The sequence below is a fragment of the Lampris incognitus genome, chromosome 1, assembly GCF_029633865.1.
Source record: "Lampris incognitus isolate fLamInc1 chromosome 1, fLamInc1.hap2, whole genome shotgun sequence".
In the NCBI taxonomy this organism is placed as follows: Eukaryota; Metazoa; Chordata; class Actinopteri; order Lampriformes; family Lampridae; genus Lampris; species Lampris incognitus.
In genome coordinates this window covers 100,620,087-100,639,755 of record NC_079211.1, presented here as the reverse complement: position 1 = coordinate 100,639,755, position 19,669 = coordinate 100,620,087, and the positions used below count along the sequence as shown (strand labels likewise).

Here is a 19,669-nt window from a genome sequence, read left to right as displayed (position 1 = left end):
CACAATATTGAACTTAATAAAGCCAGTAACTCCTCTAAATGAAACACTTTATTTGGCAAATGGATATAATGCACAAAACCATTTCCCTTGCCAGACGAAATGGAGGATGGTGATGATAACCAGGTGCAAGGGACACAGAATGAAGTCAATAAAGGTGTAAGTAAAGTAAATAAAACAATAAGGTGAGGCAGAAAAGGGAGGGAAATATCGCAAATTGTGATGAATTTAACAAATGTGGCGAGAACGCCGAGATGGAGATCAGAAATCCAATGCACAGAAGTCTTCTTCATCAAGCAAAACCCTCACACACACACACACACACACACACACACACACACACACACACACACACACACACCAGTCAAGCTATCCCCCATTTGGTTCATCCCCCATCCTTTCCTCCCTTCTGCGTTCCCTCTTTTGACTCATCTCTCCAGCTGGCTCCCAGGATGCAATCTCTGTAGCAAAACTCAAGCATGATAGTAATTTGTAAGTGAGAATGAACTGAGAGAAGAGGGGCTGAGACTGGGGACTGGGGAGGGGAGGAACAGGCAGGTTGTTTTTTTATTAGGAGTTAGCTGTGGAAACAGCATAATAAGGGAAGCAATAAAAGGTGTGTTTATGGTGTGGTGTTGGTATGAGGTCTTGGTTGTGTTACTACTGAATGTGTGGCTACATCACATAGCAAATTGCAGTCAGCGTGTGACTTACCGAGGTCATGACTGGCGAGTACAGGCCGTCCATCTCAGCGTCCTGTTCAGTCGGTGTGCCAGGCGGCAGCGGGACCACGCCCACTTTTCTCAGGACTGACCTATCAAATGATTAGCCCCTTCTCAGTTTGGATGTGAAGAACAGCTGACACGCTGGCTAGAACATCATCTTGTTACCTTGACAGGAATTGCGTAACAGCCTTTCTGTGCTTTCTTTGTTTGTGCGTACCGTAGCAAGGAGCTGTTAATCTGTAAGGAGCAGAGAGTGTAAGGGACTCTCAGCTTGTGGCAGAAGAGAACGAGGGAGAGGAGAGCACAGTCCATGATGCTCTGACGCATACACACATACATCAGCAGGGAGCCCTGGGTAGGACACAAACAGACAAAGGCCTGGTGAGCTATGGGTAGCCACATTGTCATTCATCACGACAAACAATGCCAGACTGTGCAGGGCCGGAGTGCATGCAAGTCGGGAGCAGAGACAGACATGCACCCAACAGACAGCACACACAGAGCTCAGCAGAGTAATCCCTCAGATTTATGTTTAATCAACATCGATCAAAGACCTTGCCCTGACCCTCGTCTGTTCCCCTGTCTCAGTTAATGTTAGCAGAATGAAATGTCAAACATGAAACCTTTATATATTAAACCAATACAGGTAGGTAGCATTCAAACTATCTATAATTTTTACAACCACATAATGCAGGGAGGTAAAAAAAAATAAAATATATATATATATATGAATGTCGGTGTCTTTGACACAAGCTTACATAACACTTTTGTTTGTCCAGCGTCGGTGTTACACATCATTTTAGTCAAGGCATTTGGTCTTTTTGTAAGATCTTAATTAAACATAAAGATGTGCTCAGATTTGTTGGTACCCTTACACCTCATTGAAATGTTTCATTCCTCCTGAAAAGTGCTGAAATTAGAAGCTATTTTGTCATGTATACTTGCATGCCTTTGGTGTGTGATAGAATAAAGCAAAGAAGCTGTGAAAAGAGATGAATTATTGCTTATTCTCTAAAGATATTCTAAAATGGCCTGGACACATTTGTTGGTACCCCTTAGAAAAGATAATAAATAATTGGATTATAGTGATATTTAAAACCAATTAGTTTCTTTAATTAGTATCACAAATTTCTCCCATCATGTAATCAGTCATTCAGCCTATTCAAATGGAGAAAAGTCGTCACTGTGCTGTTTGGTATCATTGTGTGCACCACACTGATCATGGACCAGAGAAGGCAAAGGACAGAGTTGTCTGAGGAGATCAGAAAGAAAATAACAGACAAGCATGGTAAAGGTAAAAGGCTACAAGACCATCTCCAAGCAACTTGATGTTCCTGTGACAACCGTTGCAAATATTATGAAGACGTTTTAAGGTCCGTGGAACTGTAGCCTACCTCCCTGGGCACAGCCGAAAGTGGAAAATCAACCCCAGGTTGAACAGAAGGATGGTGCAAATAGTAGAAAAAGAAACAAAGATAACTGCTAAAGAGATACAAGCTGAACTCAAAGGTGAAGGTACATCAGTTTCTGATCGCACCATCTGCTGCTTTTTGAGTGAAACTGGGCTCCATGGAAGAAGACCCAGGAGGACTCCATTTTTGAAAGACAAACATAAAAAGTAATAAAAAAACACACGAAAAAGGGGCGGCACGGTGGCGCAGTGGTTAGCGCAGTCACCTCACAGCAAGAAGGTCCTGGGTTCGAGCCCCGGGGTAGTCCAACCTTGGGGGCCGTCCTCTGTGTGGAGTTTGCATGTTCTCCCGTGTCTGTGTGGGTTTCCTCCGGGTGCTCTGGTTTCCTCTCACATTCCAAAGACATGTAGGTCGGGTGAATCGGCCATACTAAATTGTCCCTACGTGTGAATATGCGTGGGGGAGGGGCGCTGTGATGGACTGGCGGCTTGTCCAGGGTGTCTCCCTGCCTGCTGCCCAATGACTTCTGGGATAGGCTCCAGCATCCCCGCAACCCTGAGGGCAGGATAAGGGGTTTGGATAATGGATGAATTAAACATAAAAAAACCAGACTGGAATTTGCTAAAAATGGATATTGACAAGCCATAATCCTTATGAGAGAATGTTCTTTGGACAGATGAGTCAAAACTGGAGCTATTTGGCAATTCACATCCATTCCATAGCCATGTCCATTCTTGTCATGGCTGACGCAGAGACTCTAATACATGCATTTGTTTCATCCAGACTTGATTACTATAATGTTGTTTTCAGGTCTGTCACATTCTAATACAAGTCTTGAGATGGTTCAGAATATTGCAGCTAGAATCCTATCAAAAACTAGAAAATTTGATCATATTACACCAATTCTTTCCTCCCTTCATTGGCTTCCTATCCATGTTAGATGAGACTTCAAGGTGCTTCTGCTGACTTATGGGCTTGCCCCATTTTACCTGTCTGATCTCCTTAAAGGGTATATTCCATCTTGAGCTCTTCACTTTCAAAATACAGGGCTCCTGTGTATACCCAAAGTAAAAAAGAAGCCAGCTGGTGGCAGGGCCTTTTCCCATCAGGCCCTGTTCTTGTGGAATAACCTGCCTGCTGCCATCAGACAACCAGTCTGTTGAGTCCTTTAAATCCAAACTTAAAACTCATCTTTTTGCCTTAACCTACATTAGTTGCCTTTAAGTTGAATACTTCACAACCTGTACTGCGTGGCGGGTTGATTTCTGTCTCAGTGTTTTTATCAAGTACTACTGACTATTGCAAACTATTCTCTTCTCTCACATCTTTTCTCTCTGTGAATTATGTCTTCTCCTGTCTCCTCTTCTGTGTGTGAATGGTGCGCTGGGAGTCTCCCTTGTGTGCACACGCAGTCTGTCCTCCTCCCAGGTCTCCATGGTGATGGTGGTCGCCACCTAGACACTGCTTGGCATCCCCCACATCACATTTTCTTTTTATGTATCTAATAACCATTTAATTTTGTTAATGTGTGACTAATTTTTATTTTTATTTTTATGGTGATGCTGGTTGCGTGGCTCGGATCCTGGGCTGTTCTGGTGGTGTCTGGATACTGCTTTGCATCCTCCTCATCATATTCTTCATATATTTTATAATTCCATTATAATACTGCTACCCTCTTTGAATGTTGTATTGTGTAAATTGTGTAAACACAACATCCATTGCACGTTTGTCCGTCTTGGGAGAGAGATCCCTCCTCTGTTGCTCTCCCTGAGGTTTCTTCCTATTTTTTCTCCCTGTTAAAGGTTGGTTTTTTTTTAGGGAGTTGTTCCTTATCCGATGTGAGGGTCTAAGGACAGGATGTTTTGTTGCTGTAAAGCCCCTTGAGACAAATTTGTGACATTGGGCTATAAAAATAAAAGTGACTTGACTCAGTGTTCACAGACGAAAAAATTAAGCTTTCAAAGAAAAGAACCCATACCTACATTGAAACAAGGAGCAGACTTGGTTATGTTAGGGGCTGCTTTCCAATGAAATCCTCAAGAATATCAAGGCATTCTGGAGCGAAACGTACTGCCCGGTGTCAGAAAGCTCTGTCTTAAGACGCAGGTCACGGGTCCTCCAACAGGATAATGACCCAAAACACAGAGCTAAAAGCGCCCCAGAATGGATAAGAACAAAACTTTGGACTATAATGAAGTGCCCTTCGATTGAGTCCTGATCTGAATCCTATCGAACATCTAGGGAAAGAACTGAAACTTGCAGTCTGGAGAAAGCACCCATCAAACCTGAGGCGGCTGCAGCAGTTTGCTCAGGAAGAGTGGGCCAAAATATCCGTTAACAGGTGCAGAAGTCTCATCGAGAGCTACAGAAAAAAATTGATTGCAGTGATTGCCTCTAAAGGTTGTGCAATAAAATATTAGGTTAAGGGTCCCATCATTTTTGTCCATGCCATTTTCATTTGTTTTATTTACAATATTACGTTGAATAAAAAAAATCAAAAGCAAAGTCTGATGTCTATGAAATATGGAATAAACAATGGTGGATGCCAATTACTTTTGTCCCTTCCAAGTTATTTCAGAAAATTGTGCATTCTTCATTTTTTGTGGAAGGGTACCAACAAATTTGAGCATGTCCGTACATTTGTAATCTCTTAGAAAAGTGTATCATACATGGTTGTGAAACAAGGGTCTGAGCATCTGACGTCAACCACATTAAGGCAGATGATTTTCCTTTTAAGACGCTCCTGTAAAGTTTTGTGGGAAAATGAGTAAAAAGAAACAACCGCTGAACTATCTTATGATAATTTTAGACATTGGTTTACTTGTACTCATCTAGCCAACCATGTAATTAGGGTTGTATCCAAAGCTGGAACCTCACAGATATACGCTGAAAGGGAACGCAAGTGAAAAATGAACCTTATCTAAGTTTTGCATGTTTACTCCAAATCTTTGTTAACATTTGATTTCATTGCAACATGGTAAAATATGAATTTAGCATTATAGAATTCCTTTTGCTACCCTAAAGATGGTAATAGTTCCTTAAAATATCATGTGGCTAAAAATGCCCCTGCTCTAAAATGACTGCTTAATCACTATGTCAAAGGAAAACATCGCACACTTCTAGATTGCAATTGTAGATATCCATACGCAACAGAAAGAGTAATTTGAAACAGAAGTTACAAGAGTGTGTGTCTTTCTGTGTGCACTTAAATAGGCTGTATTTCTGTATGCACCATAAATGGTTTTACTCTGGGAAGTCAGTTATTCTCACTGTCTCCATGACCCAGAAGCAGTGTTTGATGTAGTGTGTGTGTGTGTGTGTGTGTGTGTGTGTGTTTGTGCATGCATGCGTGAAGTGTATGTGCATCTGCAGGACCTTGCTTACCTGCTCTGAGGCCTGATGCAAAGCTCTTATGTGGTTAAGGTTAACCTGGATGCTGCAGAACACTGATCTGAGTGTCTTTAACATCACCCAGCCCAAACATCTATACAGGAGAGGAGAGCGGGTGCGGGGTGTGGAGTGACAGGATAAGGTGAGGGGGGTAAATGAATGACTGGAGATAAGGAAGAGAGGAACGGAGCAGAACCTAAAAGCACAGAAGGGACAATGGGAGATGTGGTGGTCGTATTGATTTTCATCAATACGACCACCACATCTCCAAGTGACGCAAAGTTGCAAATCTGATGGAGAAAAAAACAAGAGATGGAAGTGAGGATGGAGTGAAGTGGTGATGACATGTAAATGAGGCTGAGAATGAGGAAAAAAGAGATAATGGGGTATGGTGATGACATTAGTATTATTTACAAGAACACAATTTGAAATGCTAGACTCCCTTTCTGCCACTTTTCCACCCTCCACCCTTAAGTGTTTCAATCAAGTATACTAAAATAACCACAATAAACAAGACCAAGCTGGCAAACAAGGCGGTGATGGTGTCTGTTATTTCCTATTAGGAGAGAAACCACAAATAATAAATTCTTCTGACAGACAGTGACTTTGCCTAACAATAAGAAGGCTCTCTTGGTTTGAAATGACTGATTTGTGACCAGCCATTAGGGGAATGTGTTCTAGGTGGGAAAAAGCTGCTGGCTTGTTTGAGAAGAAAATTCGATCTGAGCGACGTTGTGGTGACTCAGTAGAAAAAAACTTAAGTCAGGCACACCAAAACTTTGCTATTCTTTTCTGATTTTCTATTGCACTAGTCATCGATTCCATAGTGGCCAAATGAGACAATCCATTCCATCCATCCATCCACGATCCAAACCGCTTATCCTGCTCAGGGTCATGGGGATGCTGGAGCCTATCTCAACAGTCATTTGGTGGAAGGCAGGGAGACACCCTGGACACCCGCCAGGCCACCACAGGGCTGACACACACACACACACACACACACATACACCTAGGGACAATTTAGTATGGCTGATTCACCCGACCTACATGTCTTTGGGCTGTGGGAGGAAACTGGAGCCCCCGCAGGAAAGCCATGCAGACACGGGGAGAACATGCAAACTCCACACAGAGGACGGCCTGGGATGACCCCCACAGTTGGACTACCCTCGGGCTCGAAACCAGGACCTTCTTGCTATGAGGCGACCGCGCTAACCACTGCGCCACCGTGCCACCCTCACAATAACATAATTGCACACTAAAATGCAAAAACGGGGGGGCGCTGGTGAGCAGTAACATGTGAGGACGTCTTTAGATTGAGCTCCTGATCAGGGCGAACTTTTCATTAATATTTTAACTTTTCAGATCAAACACAGATAAATTAGGTTTAACACACACGACACTTAACCGCTAGAACACCGGACTCACAACCCTGTACTTGCATATCGATCATCTAGAAGACGCGATGGGCAAAAACAAATCCAGCAGTGACCAGGCCGCTAAAGCCTCGGGCTCTGTGAAAGCCCCGGACGAGGAGTCTACAGACCTATCTGGGGTGATGGCTGCCATCGCGAGCAGTGAGAGCAAGATCTTGGCACGGATAGATTCATTCACAGAGGATCTGAATGCAAAAATAGACGCTATAAAGGCCGGCATGGCGAAACAAGAGACCCGTCTGAAAGACGTGGAGGACAGCCTGAACACATACTCAGACAAGACCACGAAAATGGAGGAGGACATCGGCCAGCTAAAATCTGAAGTCGCTATGCTACGCCAGAAGGTAGACGGTATGGAGGGGCGACAACACCAGTGTAATGCACGCATTGTCGGGATAAAGGAGGGATTCGAGACCAGCGGAGGTCAGCAGCCTACTATTAGCATCGCTAAACTACTGCAGGAGTTACTGGGCCTCAGCTTCACCCCGACCCTAGACTGGGCTCACCGCGGCCTGCGGCACTCGACCAACAAAGGAGAACCCCCCAGGATCATCGTGGTGAAGTTTCACTATTTCTCAGAGAAGGAGGAGGTTTTCCGCAAAGCTGCCCGTTCAGCTCCGTTGAGCCTGCACGGCAAGAGAGTGAGCATCTTCCCGGATTACACCGCGGCAGTGGCGAAGAAGAGAGCGGCCTTCTCCGAAGCTAAACGGCTCCTCCGGAGCTGCCAGGGCGTCAAGTTCGGGATCCAGTTCCCGGCGGTGCTTCGTATCACTTCATCATCCGGCCAAGAAAAGCGGTTCGAAGACCCATCTAAGGCGATGGGTTATATCAGGGAGAATCTAAAGCCTCAGGACAATGTACAGTAAGATGTTGATAAACTCCAATATATTTGTGGCTAACTGGTATTGGCGGCTAATTGATATTAGCTGCTAAGTGCCAACAGCTAGCGAAAGTAACTAGCTAAGACACCAAGACAACAGGGTAACGTTATGGTTTAACTTTATCTATTTACTTTAACTTTTGTAATTTGAGACTCACAGATAATGTTACATTTTTCATTTAATAAGAATGTCTCATACCTGCTGCCCATTTAAAAAAGATATTTGTCTGTTTTATTATTATCGTGTGTGTGCATGTATGTGTGTATGGATGCTAATTATTATGAGACCCGTAACAGTGCTTTGGTGACGACTGCTAGGGTGACACCCAGGTCAGTGTCACTTACCTACAAAAGAACTGTATTATAACTGCTGTTATATGGGTGTAGATATATTTTACTTCCTTTTCTTTTTTTTATTTTAATTTAAAAAATTTTTTTTAATATGGGTGTTGATATATAGTTCTTAGGTATATAAATACTTTTTGGATTTAATATAATCTTAACAAGACCACTGTTCGCCCTGGTTGGGGCTTGTTAGAGGGTTTTTATATGGTTATTTGCCAGGTTATACTAGAAATGGGGGATGCGATCTCTAGGGAACTAGTAGATCAGCATGGGTTCTCAAGGCTCTGTTTTTGTTTTGTAGCTAGTAGGCAGGGACTTTTTCTTTTCTTTTCTCTTTTCATTTTTAGAAAAAATGTTTGACACTCAGAATACAGGTTATCTTCGTTTTTTGAGCTGGAATATAAAGGGAATTCACAATCCAGTAAAGCGTAGTAGGGTTTTTGTACATTTAAAATCTTTGAGAGCTGATGTCATGTTCTTACAGGAAACCCACCTTCGGTCAAGTGAACATACAAAACTAAAAAAAGCTTGGATAGGACAAATTTTCTGTTCCAGGAATGAGAACAGAACGCGGGGCACGGCCATCTTGATCAGGAAGGGTATCCCATTCGTTCCACTACTGACTATTTCTGACCCCAGGGGAAGGTATGTGATAGTGATGGGTAACTTGTATGGTACACCTGTGGCACTGGCAAATGTATATGGACCAAACTGGTATGACCCACTTTTTTTCTCTAGTTTCATAGCAGCCCTCCCAGACTTAAATAATTACCGATTAATATTGGGGGGAGATTTTAATTGTGTATTACATCCATATTTGGATAGATCAAACCCAAGACCTAATAGTAAAGTTTCGAAGGCAGGTGCTGTTATCCATTCATTTATGGAATCCTACTCTCTTTTTGATCCCTGGAGAAGAAACAACCCAACTACTAAACAATACTCCTTTTTTCCCCCAGTGCACCATTCTTACTCAAGGATTGATTTTTTTCTCCTGGATAGTAGGGTCCTTCCTATGGTTAGGGGGAGCCAATATAATAGTATTGTTATTTCGGATCATAGTCCTGTACATCTAGATATAGGTTTCATAGACTGCCCTAAACCCCAACGCACCTGGCGATTTGATCCTCTATTACTGTCCAGGGACTCCTTTAAACATTTTCTCTCCCAGCAGATAGATTTCTTTTTTTTTTTAATAAATTTATTTCTGATTTTTCCCTTTTTTCTCCCAATTTAGTGGCCAATCGATCCCTATTTTAATTCAAACACCCACCCTCGCACTGTATGCGTTCGCCAACTGCATCTCTCCGGCCGGCAGTCTCGAAGGAGACCGCCTCGCCACTTTCGTGACAAGGCGACTCCAAGCCGAACCACTGTTTTTCCGACACACACAGAGACGCATTCACGTGACGAACACAAGCCGACTCCGCCCCCCTCCCGAAGACAGCGTTGCCAATGATCGCTGCTTCGTCGAGTCCGGCCATAGTCGGATCTGACGAGACCGGGGCGCGAACCCCAGTCCCCAGTGGGCAACTGCATCGACACAGAGCCGATGCTTAGACCGCTACACCACCGCGGACCGCCCAGATAGATATCTTTATGGAATTCAACCATACTCCAGATATGCCACTAACTATTGTTTGGGAGGCTCTCAAAGCCTACCTTAGAGGCCAAATAATCTCATACACAGCACATGAGAGAAAGAAACATAAACAACGTCTAACAGAACTGTCCCATAGTATAGCGGAAGTGGACCGTTCATATGCCGATTCCCCAACACCTGAACTTTATAAGAAAAAATTATTATTAAAAACAGAATTCGACAATCTCTCCATTAAACAAACAGAACAATTATTCTTTAAATCAAAACAGACATTTTATGAGCATGGAGAGAAAGCTGGAAAACTATTAGCCCATCAGGTTAGACAGTCCATAGCCGCTAACACTATTTCTGAAATTTACACAGCAGCTGGGGTAAAGACTGCCGACCCTGACACCATCAATAACCAGTTTAAACAATTTTATGTTACCCTTTATAGTTCAAAACCGCCCAGCGACTTGTTGCATATTTCAACTTTTTTAGACGGTCTGACCACACCAAAAATTGCCCTTGAAGACAGAGCACAGATAGACAGAGAGATATCAACAGAGGAAGTGATACAAGCAATTAAATCCATGCAGAGCAACAAAGCACCAGGTCCGGATGGTTTCACAATTGAAATGTATAAAGAATTTGCTACCAAGCTGGCACCAATACTTAACCTGATGTATCAGGAAATTTTTAACCAACAGAAATTGCCCCAAACTATGATGCAGGCAATCATATCAGTGTTACTTAAAAAAGAAAAAGATCCCCTAATGTGTGGCTCCTACCGTCCTGTAAGCTTGTTGAATTGCGACTACAAAATCCTTACAAAAATCTTGGCCACCCGTATTGAAACTGTTGTCCCAACGGTTGTTAACCCTGATCAAACTGGTTTTATACCAGGCAGGCAGTCATTCTATAACATGCGCCGCCTATTTAATGTACTGTACACACCACATTCCGTAGAACAGACAGAAGTAGTGATTTCTTTAGATGCTGAGAAGGCATTTGACCGCATCGAATGGCAATATTTGCTGTTCTAGAAAGGTTTGGCTTTGGTTTCACATTCCTAGCATGGGTTAAAATATTGTATTGCTCACCGACAGCCGCAGTGCGGACGAATAATATTATTTCTGATTATTTTTCACTACACAGGGGCTGCAGACAGGGCTGCAGCCTCTCTCCTTACTTGTTCGATTTGGCAATTGAGCCACTCGCTATAGCTCTTAGGGCAGAGGATGGCATTAAAGGTATCTCACGAGGTGGTAAATTGCATAAGGTATCACTTTATGCAGATGACCTGTTGTTATATATATCCAACCCAATAGAATCTATACCAAGACTATTACTTACCCTGGATAACTTTGGTCGCCTGTCAGGTTATAAGATAAACTATTCAAAGAGCTTGCTTTTTCCGATTAACCACACTGATAGAGACTACTCTAGCTTTCCATTCAAACTTGAACATAATGTATTTACATATTTAGGAATCAAAGTCACTCATACAATGGGGAGGTTATATAACCATAACTTTAAAACACTAATAGAACGAACAAAACAAGATTTTAAAAAGTGGTCAATGCCACCAATTTCATTAGCGGGCCGCATTAATATAGTTAAAATGACAGTCTTACCCAGATTTCTCTATCTTTTTCAAATGATTCCCATATTCATACCAAAGACAACTTTTCAACAATTAGATAGATTAATTTCATCATTCATCTGGAACAATTCAAACCCCAGGATGAAGAAAATATACTTGGAGGTCCCTAAGGAGACAGGGGGATTAGGTTTGCCTAACTTTATTTGTTACTACTGGGCTGCGAACATTGTAAAACTTTTACATTGGGCATTTACATATGAGAATCAACAGGGTACAGATTGGGTTCACATGGAACTCTTATCCAATCCTTTACCGATATTCACCTCTCCACTACCACATAATCGTAACATACAAATAACAAACCCAGTGGTTAAAGCTTCACTTAGGATATGGCTCCAGTTTAGGAGGCATTTTGGATTAAAGCATGCTAGCGGTCTTTTTCCAGTAGCAAATAATCAATTCTTCTTGCCATCTGTGTTAGATAACACATTTCAACTTTGGCATAGAAATGGACTGGTGTTTTTCTGTGATCTATTTAAAGATGGAACATTCGCCTCATTTGAAACACCAAAGACCATAACATACCCAGATCCCATTTTTTTAGATACCTTCAAATCCGTAGTTTTGCCAAGAAAGTGTTTCCCTCATTTCCGTATCTGCCAACCAGGAGCCAATTAGATGTTATTCTAGAGAAGGATCCCTTTGGGGAAAAACGGGTCTCTATAATTTACACACTGATACAGGGATTGAAACAGATATCCTGGGACAAAACAAAAACTGCATGGGAGAGAGATTTGGGTGTAGAGCTTTCTGAAGAGGCATGGCGGGACAGCTTAACTCGTATTCATACGTCTTCATTGTGTATACGACATGGGTTAATTCAGTTTAAGGTGCTTCACCGTCTTCACTACTCGGGGGACAAGCTTGCCAGAATCTTTCCCACCACAGACCCTAGCTGTCCGAGGTGCAGTCATAGTCCAGTCTCGGTGGGACACATGTTCTGGGCATGCCCCTCCCTCAACAGTTATTGGGGACAGATATTTAATGTATTCTCACATATCTGTAAACAGACCATAAACCCCGATTTTCACACAGCCGTCTTTGGCATACCACCCCCTAACTGTAAGGTCACAACTTTGCAGGCAAATGCTCTAGCATTTGCCTCATTACTAGCACACAGACTTATCCTATTTAACTGGAAGTCAAATAAAGCGCCATCATTTTTGCAGTGGTTGAGGGAGGTGCTGTCCTTTCTACCTTTAGAAAAGCTCGATATAAAATATGTAAAACCCGCAAAAACTTTACTTTGACCTGGAGTCCTTTCATAGACTTTATTGAAGGGTTTCCCTTTTATTGAATGTACTTTTTATTTACCTGGTTGTAACGAAAATACTTATAGATATATGTGTACAACTTTGGGTTCGCGAAGCGAACCCTAGTTATATGAACAACGACAAAATGGCTGAGAGGGTTATTGCATTGTGACATCATCCACAATAGCTCGCTGGAAAAAAGAAAAACGATGGAGGTGCATTCCCCGTGCCAATCCCGGACAATATGACCCCCTGTGGTCATATGTCCTCCCACCGACCCCGTATTGGCATGCCCACCGGAAGCGCTATTCCTCTTTGTAAGTCGAACCATCTCCAACTAAATGAGCACCACACCTGTGGCCCGGGTAGGAGGAGAACGGCTCTATTCTCAGCCATTTTGTCGTTGTTCATATAACTAGGGTTCGCTTCGCGAACCCAAAGTTACATTTCACGTACTCCAAAATGGCTGAGAGGGTTATTGCATTGAACAACGACAGGATTCGTGCCTCCGTTCCCTAGCCGTCCAATGAACCCTTCAAACCCCTGGTGGGAAGGGGTACGCGTTCTGATGAGAGCATCCTAAGAGGCCTGCTCCAGAACAGCGTCGGCAACCGACCGCACCTTAACGTGCCGGTAATAATGCTGTAAGAAAGTGGTCTCACCACTCCAAACCGCCGCCTGGCGGATGACCTCCCAGTCGTTACCTGACAACACAGCTATCGACGTAGCAGTCCCTCGGGTAGAATGCGCCTTCAGCTTAGGAGCTGTTTTACCCGCTTTGGTATACGCCTCCGTAATACCATCCACCAGCCAGTGTGCTAGCCTCTGGGTGGAAAGGGCATAACCTGGTTTGCTCACTCCGTAGGTCAACAGCAGCCTGTCAGACCTACGAATATCTGCTGTGCGCCACATGTAAATGCGTAAAGCCCGTACAGGACACGAGAGGTGCAAGCGTTTCTCATCCCTAGTCACCGGTGACGGATGAAACGCGTGTATCACCACCGGGGCCCTACTCGTCAGGACAGACACAGTTTTGGGCACGAAGCTGGGGTCTGTAAAGAGCGTGACCATCAGATTACCAGAAAACACCATCCCCTTGATGGTGAGTGCAGTGAGCTCACAACCCCTCGCTGCAGTGGTAAGTGCCAAGAGCACAACCAGCTTAGCCGAGACATAACGCATGTCTGCCGTAGACATGGGTTCAAAGGGATCTTTCTCTAGTGCGCGCAGAACAAGGGAAGCATCCCAAGTTTCAGCTCTCGTAAGCTCCTTAGCTGAGAGCTTCTTAGCACCCAACAGGTACTGCGTCATGAGCGGGTGCAGTGAAAACTGTGCTACCCTCGATCTTCCCCCCGGAAGAACGTGAGAGCCGACACACAGACTTTGACTGAGGAGAAAGACCATAGTCTATCACTCCTACAGACCTCCACAAAAGTCAGTATAGGCCCAATCCCTACTGACAAAGGGTCCATGTCGCGTTCAGCGCAAAATTGGTCAAATCGATTCCAGTACCCCTGGTACCTGGAATACGTGGAGTCTTTACGCGCCGCTAAGATGACACGAATCACTTGCGCACTAAGTCCCATAGCTAAGAGCCTGGCTTTGTAAGCATCCACGCCGCTAATCGGGAGCCTCCTATCCAGGGGCCCTCCCATAGCAGCCCTCCTGCTTGCGTGAGCGCGTCCGCCCACTCCGGGACGTCGAACCGCTCGCCTACTATCCAGGGCACTATTCGCGGAAACCACGGGGTGCTCGGTTCGTACGGGGCCACGAGAACTAACCGACCCCCTGTGCGCTCGAACTTGACCACCAGGTCTAGGAGGCACCTGCGCGGGGGGAATGCGTAAAGCATCTCCTCGGGCCATGGATCTAGTCCAAGCGCATTGACCCCCAACGGCGCTAGGTCGGACGGGAGCATCGAGTACCAACGAGAGCACTTGTAATTGAGTTTCGATGCGAACAGATCCACTTGAGCTACCCCGAACCTCTCCCAGATCATAGCCACTATGGCTGGGTTGAGGCTCCAATTGTCCGCATGCGGGCCGCCTCTCGAGAGGATGTCCGCTGCTTCGTTGTCCTTCCCATGAACATGAAGCGCCCTGATTGATAGCGCGTTGCTGTTGACCCAAATCCAAATTTGCATGGCCAACTCTCTGCAACACTTGGACTTCATACCGCCTTGGCGGTTGATGTAGGCCTTGGCCGTCATGCTGTCTGTCATTATCAGTATGTGACGGCCTACGAGATCCTGAGCGAAATGCTGGATAGCCAGCCAAAACGTCTCTGTCTCGCGCGCGTTGATGTGGACCTTCTCCCCAGACGGCCACACTCCTCGCGCTGTTTTGTAGCCAAGGATGGCCCCCCAACCCGAGAGGGACGCATCCGTATAAATCGTTACCTCGGGTCCCCTGGGGCCCATAGGGACCCCAGACATGTCCACGCAGGTTCTGTTCCAGTGGTCTAGGTCCTGCGCTACCACGCGCGGGACCAGGATAAGATGGTTGTTGTACCAGCGTTCGTTGCCGTATTTCAAGAAGTGAACTGCGAACCACAATTGCAGTCTCCTCATGAACAACAGACCTAAAGGAACAACTTGGTGAGCCGATGCCAGAAGGCCCAGCAGCCTCCTGATCATCCGATAAGTGACATATGTCCCCGGGACGAAATGTGCTAACGTGGTCCTGGTGGAATGCCATCTCTCTTGCGTAAGGGTTGCGCGCATGGATACCGTATCCAAACGCAGACCCAGATACGTTGCCTGGCACGAAGGCCATGGCGCGCTCTTCTTTATGTTGATAGTGAAACCCATGTACTCCATGAATTCCATCAACTCCTGAGTATGGAGTATTGCTTGTTCCGGCGACCGGGCCAACACCAACAGGTCGTCTAGGAACCATGCCAAGCGCATACCTTTGCGCATCAACACTCCGAGCGCTGCTTTCACACACCTTGTGAATGTCAGAGGAGAGAGGCGATATCCGAACGGGAGGCATGTGTACTGGTAACACTGACCCCGGTAACAGAACCGAAGATACTTTCTGTGTCTTTCCGCAATCGGACAATGATAGAAAGCATCTTTTAGGTCGACCGAAGTTAGCCAATCGGACTGTGTCACCATTGACAGCAGAACCGGTGTGCGTAGCATTTTGAAACTGATCTTCTCTACATACTTGTTGAAGGGTTTCAAATCTAGGATTGGGCGCATGCCCCCATCCTTCTTCGGGACCAGAAAGTAACGGCTGTAAAACCCTTCTTCTCTTTCTAGGGGAGGAACCACCGTGATTGCCCCTTTCGAGAGTAACTCTGTGAGTTCGTTGTCTAGGATTTGTGCTTCGGCCACCGACCCCGATTCCGTATGCACTATTCCCAAGTACGGGGGTACAATACCGTTCTCGAAAAGGATTTGGTGTCCGTGGGCTATCTGATCCAAAACAGAGGCCGACGGGACCAATTCCTTCCACCTGTGTAACATGCGTGACAGAGGTCTCGTTGCCTCCTGTACCTTGCTGTTCAGGTAGCACGCGTAAGTTGCGCGTAAAGGGTCTGGGGAAGCCCCGCCCGCCATGCCCTGCATCCATGGGGGGGGCTTCGTCCTTGTAAAGGAGACCCAGATGGGGGAATTGGCGTTTTGAACCTTTCCAAATTACCATTTGACCCATCAGAGAGACTAAACATTGTCGCATCATAGTCCCCTCCCAGGGGCTCATTTGCGCTCATGTCATTATTATCCAATATTTCCAGCAGGGATGTTATTACATTGTTATCATCACCTTTACCTAAAGATTCAGACAGACAATCAGACTTGCATTTCAAACCTTTTAAAACGCAATCACCATCATCACCAACATAAAAACTTTTATTCACATTCACAACCTTTGGAATAGAACAAGTAGACTGTGCATCAGAAACCAAAATAAAAGGCGCAGTGTTTAGCCCTGCGCACGCTGTGTCCCCTGAACAAGCGTCTATATCGCCGGAGACGGCTCTGGAATCAGTCTGTTGGTGTGGGTCATAACATCCTGCTGAAACACGTCACTTGGCAGCTCCCTTCTTGGAAGTGTCTGTGCTGTCCGGCTTGGCCGCTGGATCTGTGGAAGACTGGGAGTTTGGACGTGAGCCCTGCCCACGCCCGCGCCCCACTTTACCACCTCTTTTTGGATAAGTCTCTCTCCATTTCTGCTTGTGCGCAGGCTTGTCCCCCTGCCCTGTGCCCACCGCGGGCTTAGGGGTAGGCGGGTTCTTCATCATCGGGAGAAGCTCCTTGTGCAAGGTTTCGCGCTCGGCCTGGGCGGCCTTGTATTTGCTGATAATGTCCGGGGTCGTTCCAAACAGGCCCTGGTTCCCTGCGCAGGAGTGGGCCATCCACTCCTTGCAGAATTCCTCTTTTACCCCGGCTGTCTCTAGCCAGAGATGTCTGCGCGAAAGGGTGGAGGCAGCTGCGCTAGAACCGCACTCTAGAGCGATGGAATACAGCAGCGATCCCAGGGAGTCAGCTATGCGTTCCATTTCCAAGATGTACTCACAACCTGCTTCGCTGGCCACTACGTCACCGAACTCGGCCCCGTCGATACCTGCTGTAGCGATGGCGGCTTTGCTTTGCTCGACGTTTGATAGGCTGCAGAGCTTGCGCATGTACGCCGTTATCATCCCAGCCGTTGAGACGAGTCCAGCTGCGCGTGTACTGGCGTGCCATGCATCACACGCGTAACGATCCACCTGTTGGCCCCACTGCGAAGGGTGTTTGGGAGTATCGCGAGACCCCACCTTGGTGTTAGGGTTGAACGATAAAATGTCCCTCTCTGGTTGCGGAATTTTCCAGTCTTTGTAGTTGAGGTTCCTAACCTCGACTGCTAAGACGTCAACCCCCTTCTGACTGAACTTTGAGGACGATTTAAGTAGCGGATCCGCCTCCGCCCGCTTAAACGCTCGTTCGATGTGAGGATGAGGTGGTAGAGTGGAGTCCCTGACCCTCTCTGCCATTCGTGGAAGATCGGCTACCACCGGATCTTGAGGATTGCCCGGCTCGGTAACGATGTCGGCAGACTTGACCGTTCGCGCGAACAGATCGCGGAAACTGGCGAGGAATGTTTCGGACCCACGTTGCATGGCGTCGCCATCTTTGTTTGGTTGAGACGAACTTGGCTGGTCGTCTTCCACGCCCTGATCGTCTACTTCCTCAGGCAGTGAATCCTCGGGTTCCGCACCCGCCGAATAACATGCCACGGATTCACCAGGGAGAGATAGGATCTCATTGATCCAGTCCTCTCTAACTATCCCGGATGGTGGGATAGCCTCTGGCTCCGGAGCCGCCATCCCGTGACTGTAGCTAGGAAGCATCGGAGGGATGTTGCTAGCCTCCGCCCCATGGCTATAGCTAGGTAGCACCATGCTAGCCGCCTCGTTAGCAGGTGCGAAGGGATCTGCAAGTCCCCATCTTTGACGGTACAGGGCAGCCCACCTTTGGCGCCCCGATCCTCTGATGGTTTTACAGAAATTGCAGTCGATCCCATTATGGTCTACATCCCTCAAGTAGCCCGTGTAGTGAACATGCGGGATATGGGAGACACAGTCCGGATGGGGGTCCCATCGGAGCGTCGCCGGTTTAACACACCCGCACCAAGTGTAGAATCCGGCCACATCGACCGGATTAACGAACATCTTGGCGATAAAAGGTAAGCTAACTATAAGTTAGTATCTAATATACCAGTATATCACTAGATTACTTGCGTATTTGCAGTTTTCCTCTTAGTCCCAGCGAGAGAGAAACAGCCATCGACCGATCTCATTTAGTTGGAGATGGAAAGAGGAATAGCGCTTCCGGTGGGCGTGCCAATACGGGGTCGGTGGGAGGACATATGACCACAGGGGGTCATATTGTCCGGGATTGGCACGGGGAATGCACCTCCATCGTTTTTCTTTTTTCCAGCAAGCTATTGTGGATGATGTCACAATGCAATAACCCTCTCAGCCATTTTGGAGTACGTGAAATGTAACTTTATATTGTCTTCAAAAATATGGTTATTATGTGGAATTGGAATAAGAAATCCCTGCGTAGTCTTTTTTTTTTTTTTGAGCCTTGGGGGGGAGGGGGGATTCCTGCATGTTTATTTTTGTTGTTGTTGTTCATGTGGTTTGTATACCTGTTCCAAAAAAACTTAAAAATTGGAAAATAAAGTTTATAAAAAAAAATAAATGCAAAAACAAGGGTTCCCCCCCTCCCCCATTTTCTCCCCAGTTGTACCCGGCCAATTACCCCACTCCTCCGAACAATCCCGGTCACTGCTCCACCCCCTCTGCCGATCCAGGGAGGGCTGCAGACTACCACATGCTTCCTCCGCTACATGTGGAGTCGCCAACCGCTTCTTTTCACCTGACAGTGAGGAGTTTCACCAGTGGCACGTAGTGCATGGGAGGATCACGCTATTCCCCCCCAGTTCCCCCTGCCCCCTGAACAGGCACCCTGACCAACCACAGGAAGCACTAGTGCATTTACCAGGACACACACCCACATCCGGCTTCCCACCTGCAGACACGGCCAATTGTGTCTGTAGGGATGCCCGACCAAGCTGGAGGTAACACGGGGATTTGAACTGGCGATTCTCATGTTGGTAGGCAACGCAATAGACCGCTACGCTACCCGGACCCCCCTGGACTATCTTAAATAAATTGTGACATTAAGTCAATTTCTCCAACAAAGCATGACATCACAGAGTATTTTATTTCTCAGAAGTCACCTGACAGATAGACGACAGAGAGCAATGTCCTCTGCACTTTCTTACTCACACACGACCCACATGTGTGGTGAGGGTGACAGCTGTAGATAGAAAGGTAGAGGGAGTGAAGGTATGTGTATGGGGACGGGGTAGAGGGCAGATTTCAGGGAGACATTTCGACCCCACCTCCACCCCCACAAAGACACAGAGGGGAAAAAAGGACTTCAACAGACTGATAGAATCCATTCCACTAGCTACTCAGATGGTAGGCTC

General features: G+C 46.1%; 1 protein-coding gene across 1 annotated transcript in view; it reads right to left on the bottom strand.

Moving 5' to 3' along the window:
- The window catches only part of gpat2 (glycerol-3-phosphate acyltransferase 2, mitochondrial), a 45,876-nt gene that overhangs the window by 23,489 nt on the left and 2,718 nt on the right, over window positions 1-19,669 (bottom strand). The window contains exons 6-8 of the mRNA XM_056278554.1: window positions 5,519-5,618; window positions 940-1,073; window positions 712-811 (exon numbers count right to left, since the gene is read on the bottom strand). Of these exons, the coding sequence (XP_056134529.1) occupies window positions 712-811; window positions 940-1,073; window positions 5,519-5,618 (334 nt within the window). The remainder of the gene's footprint in view (window positions 1-711; window positions 812-939; window positions 1,074-5,518; window positions 5,619-19,669) is intronic.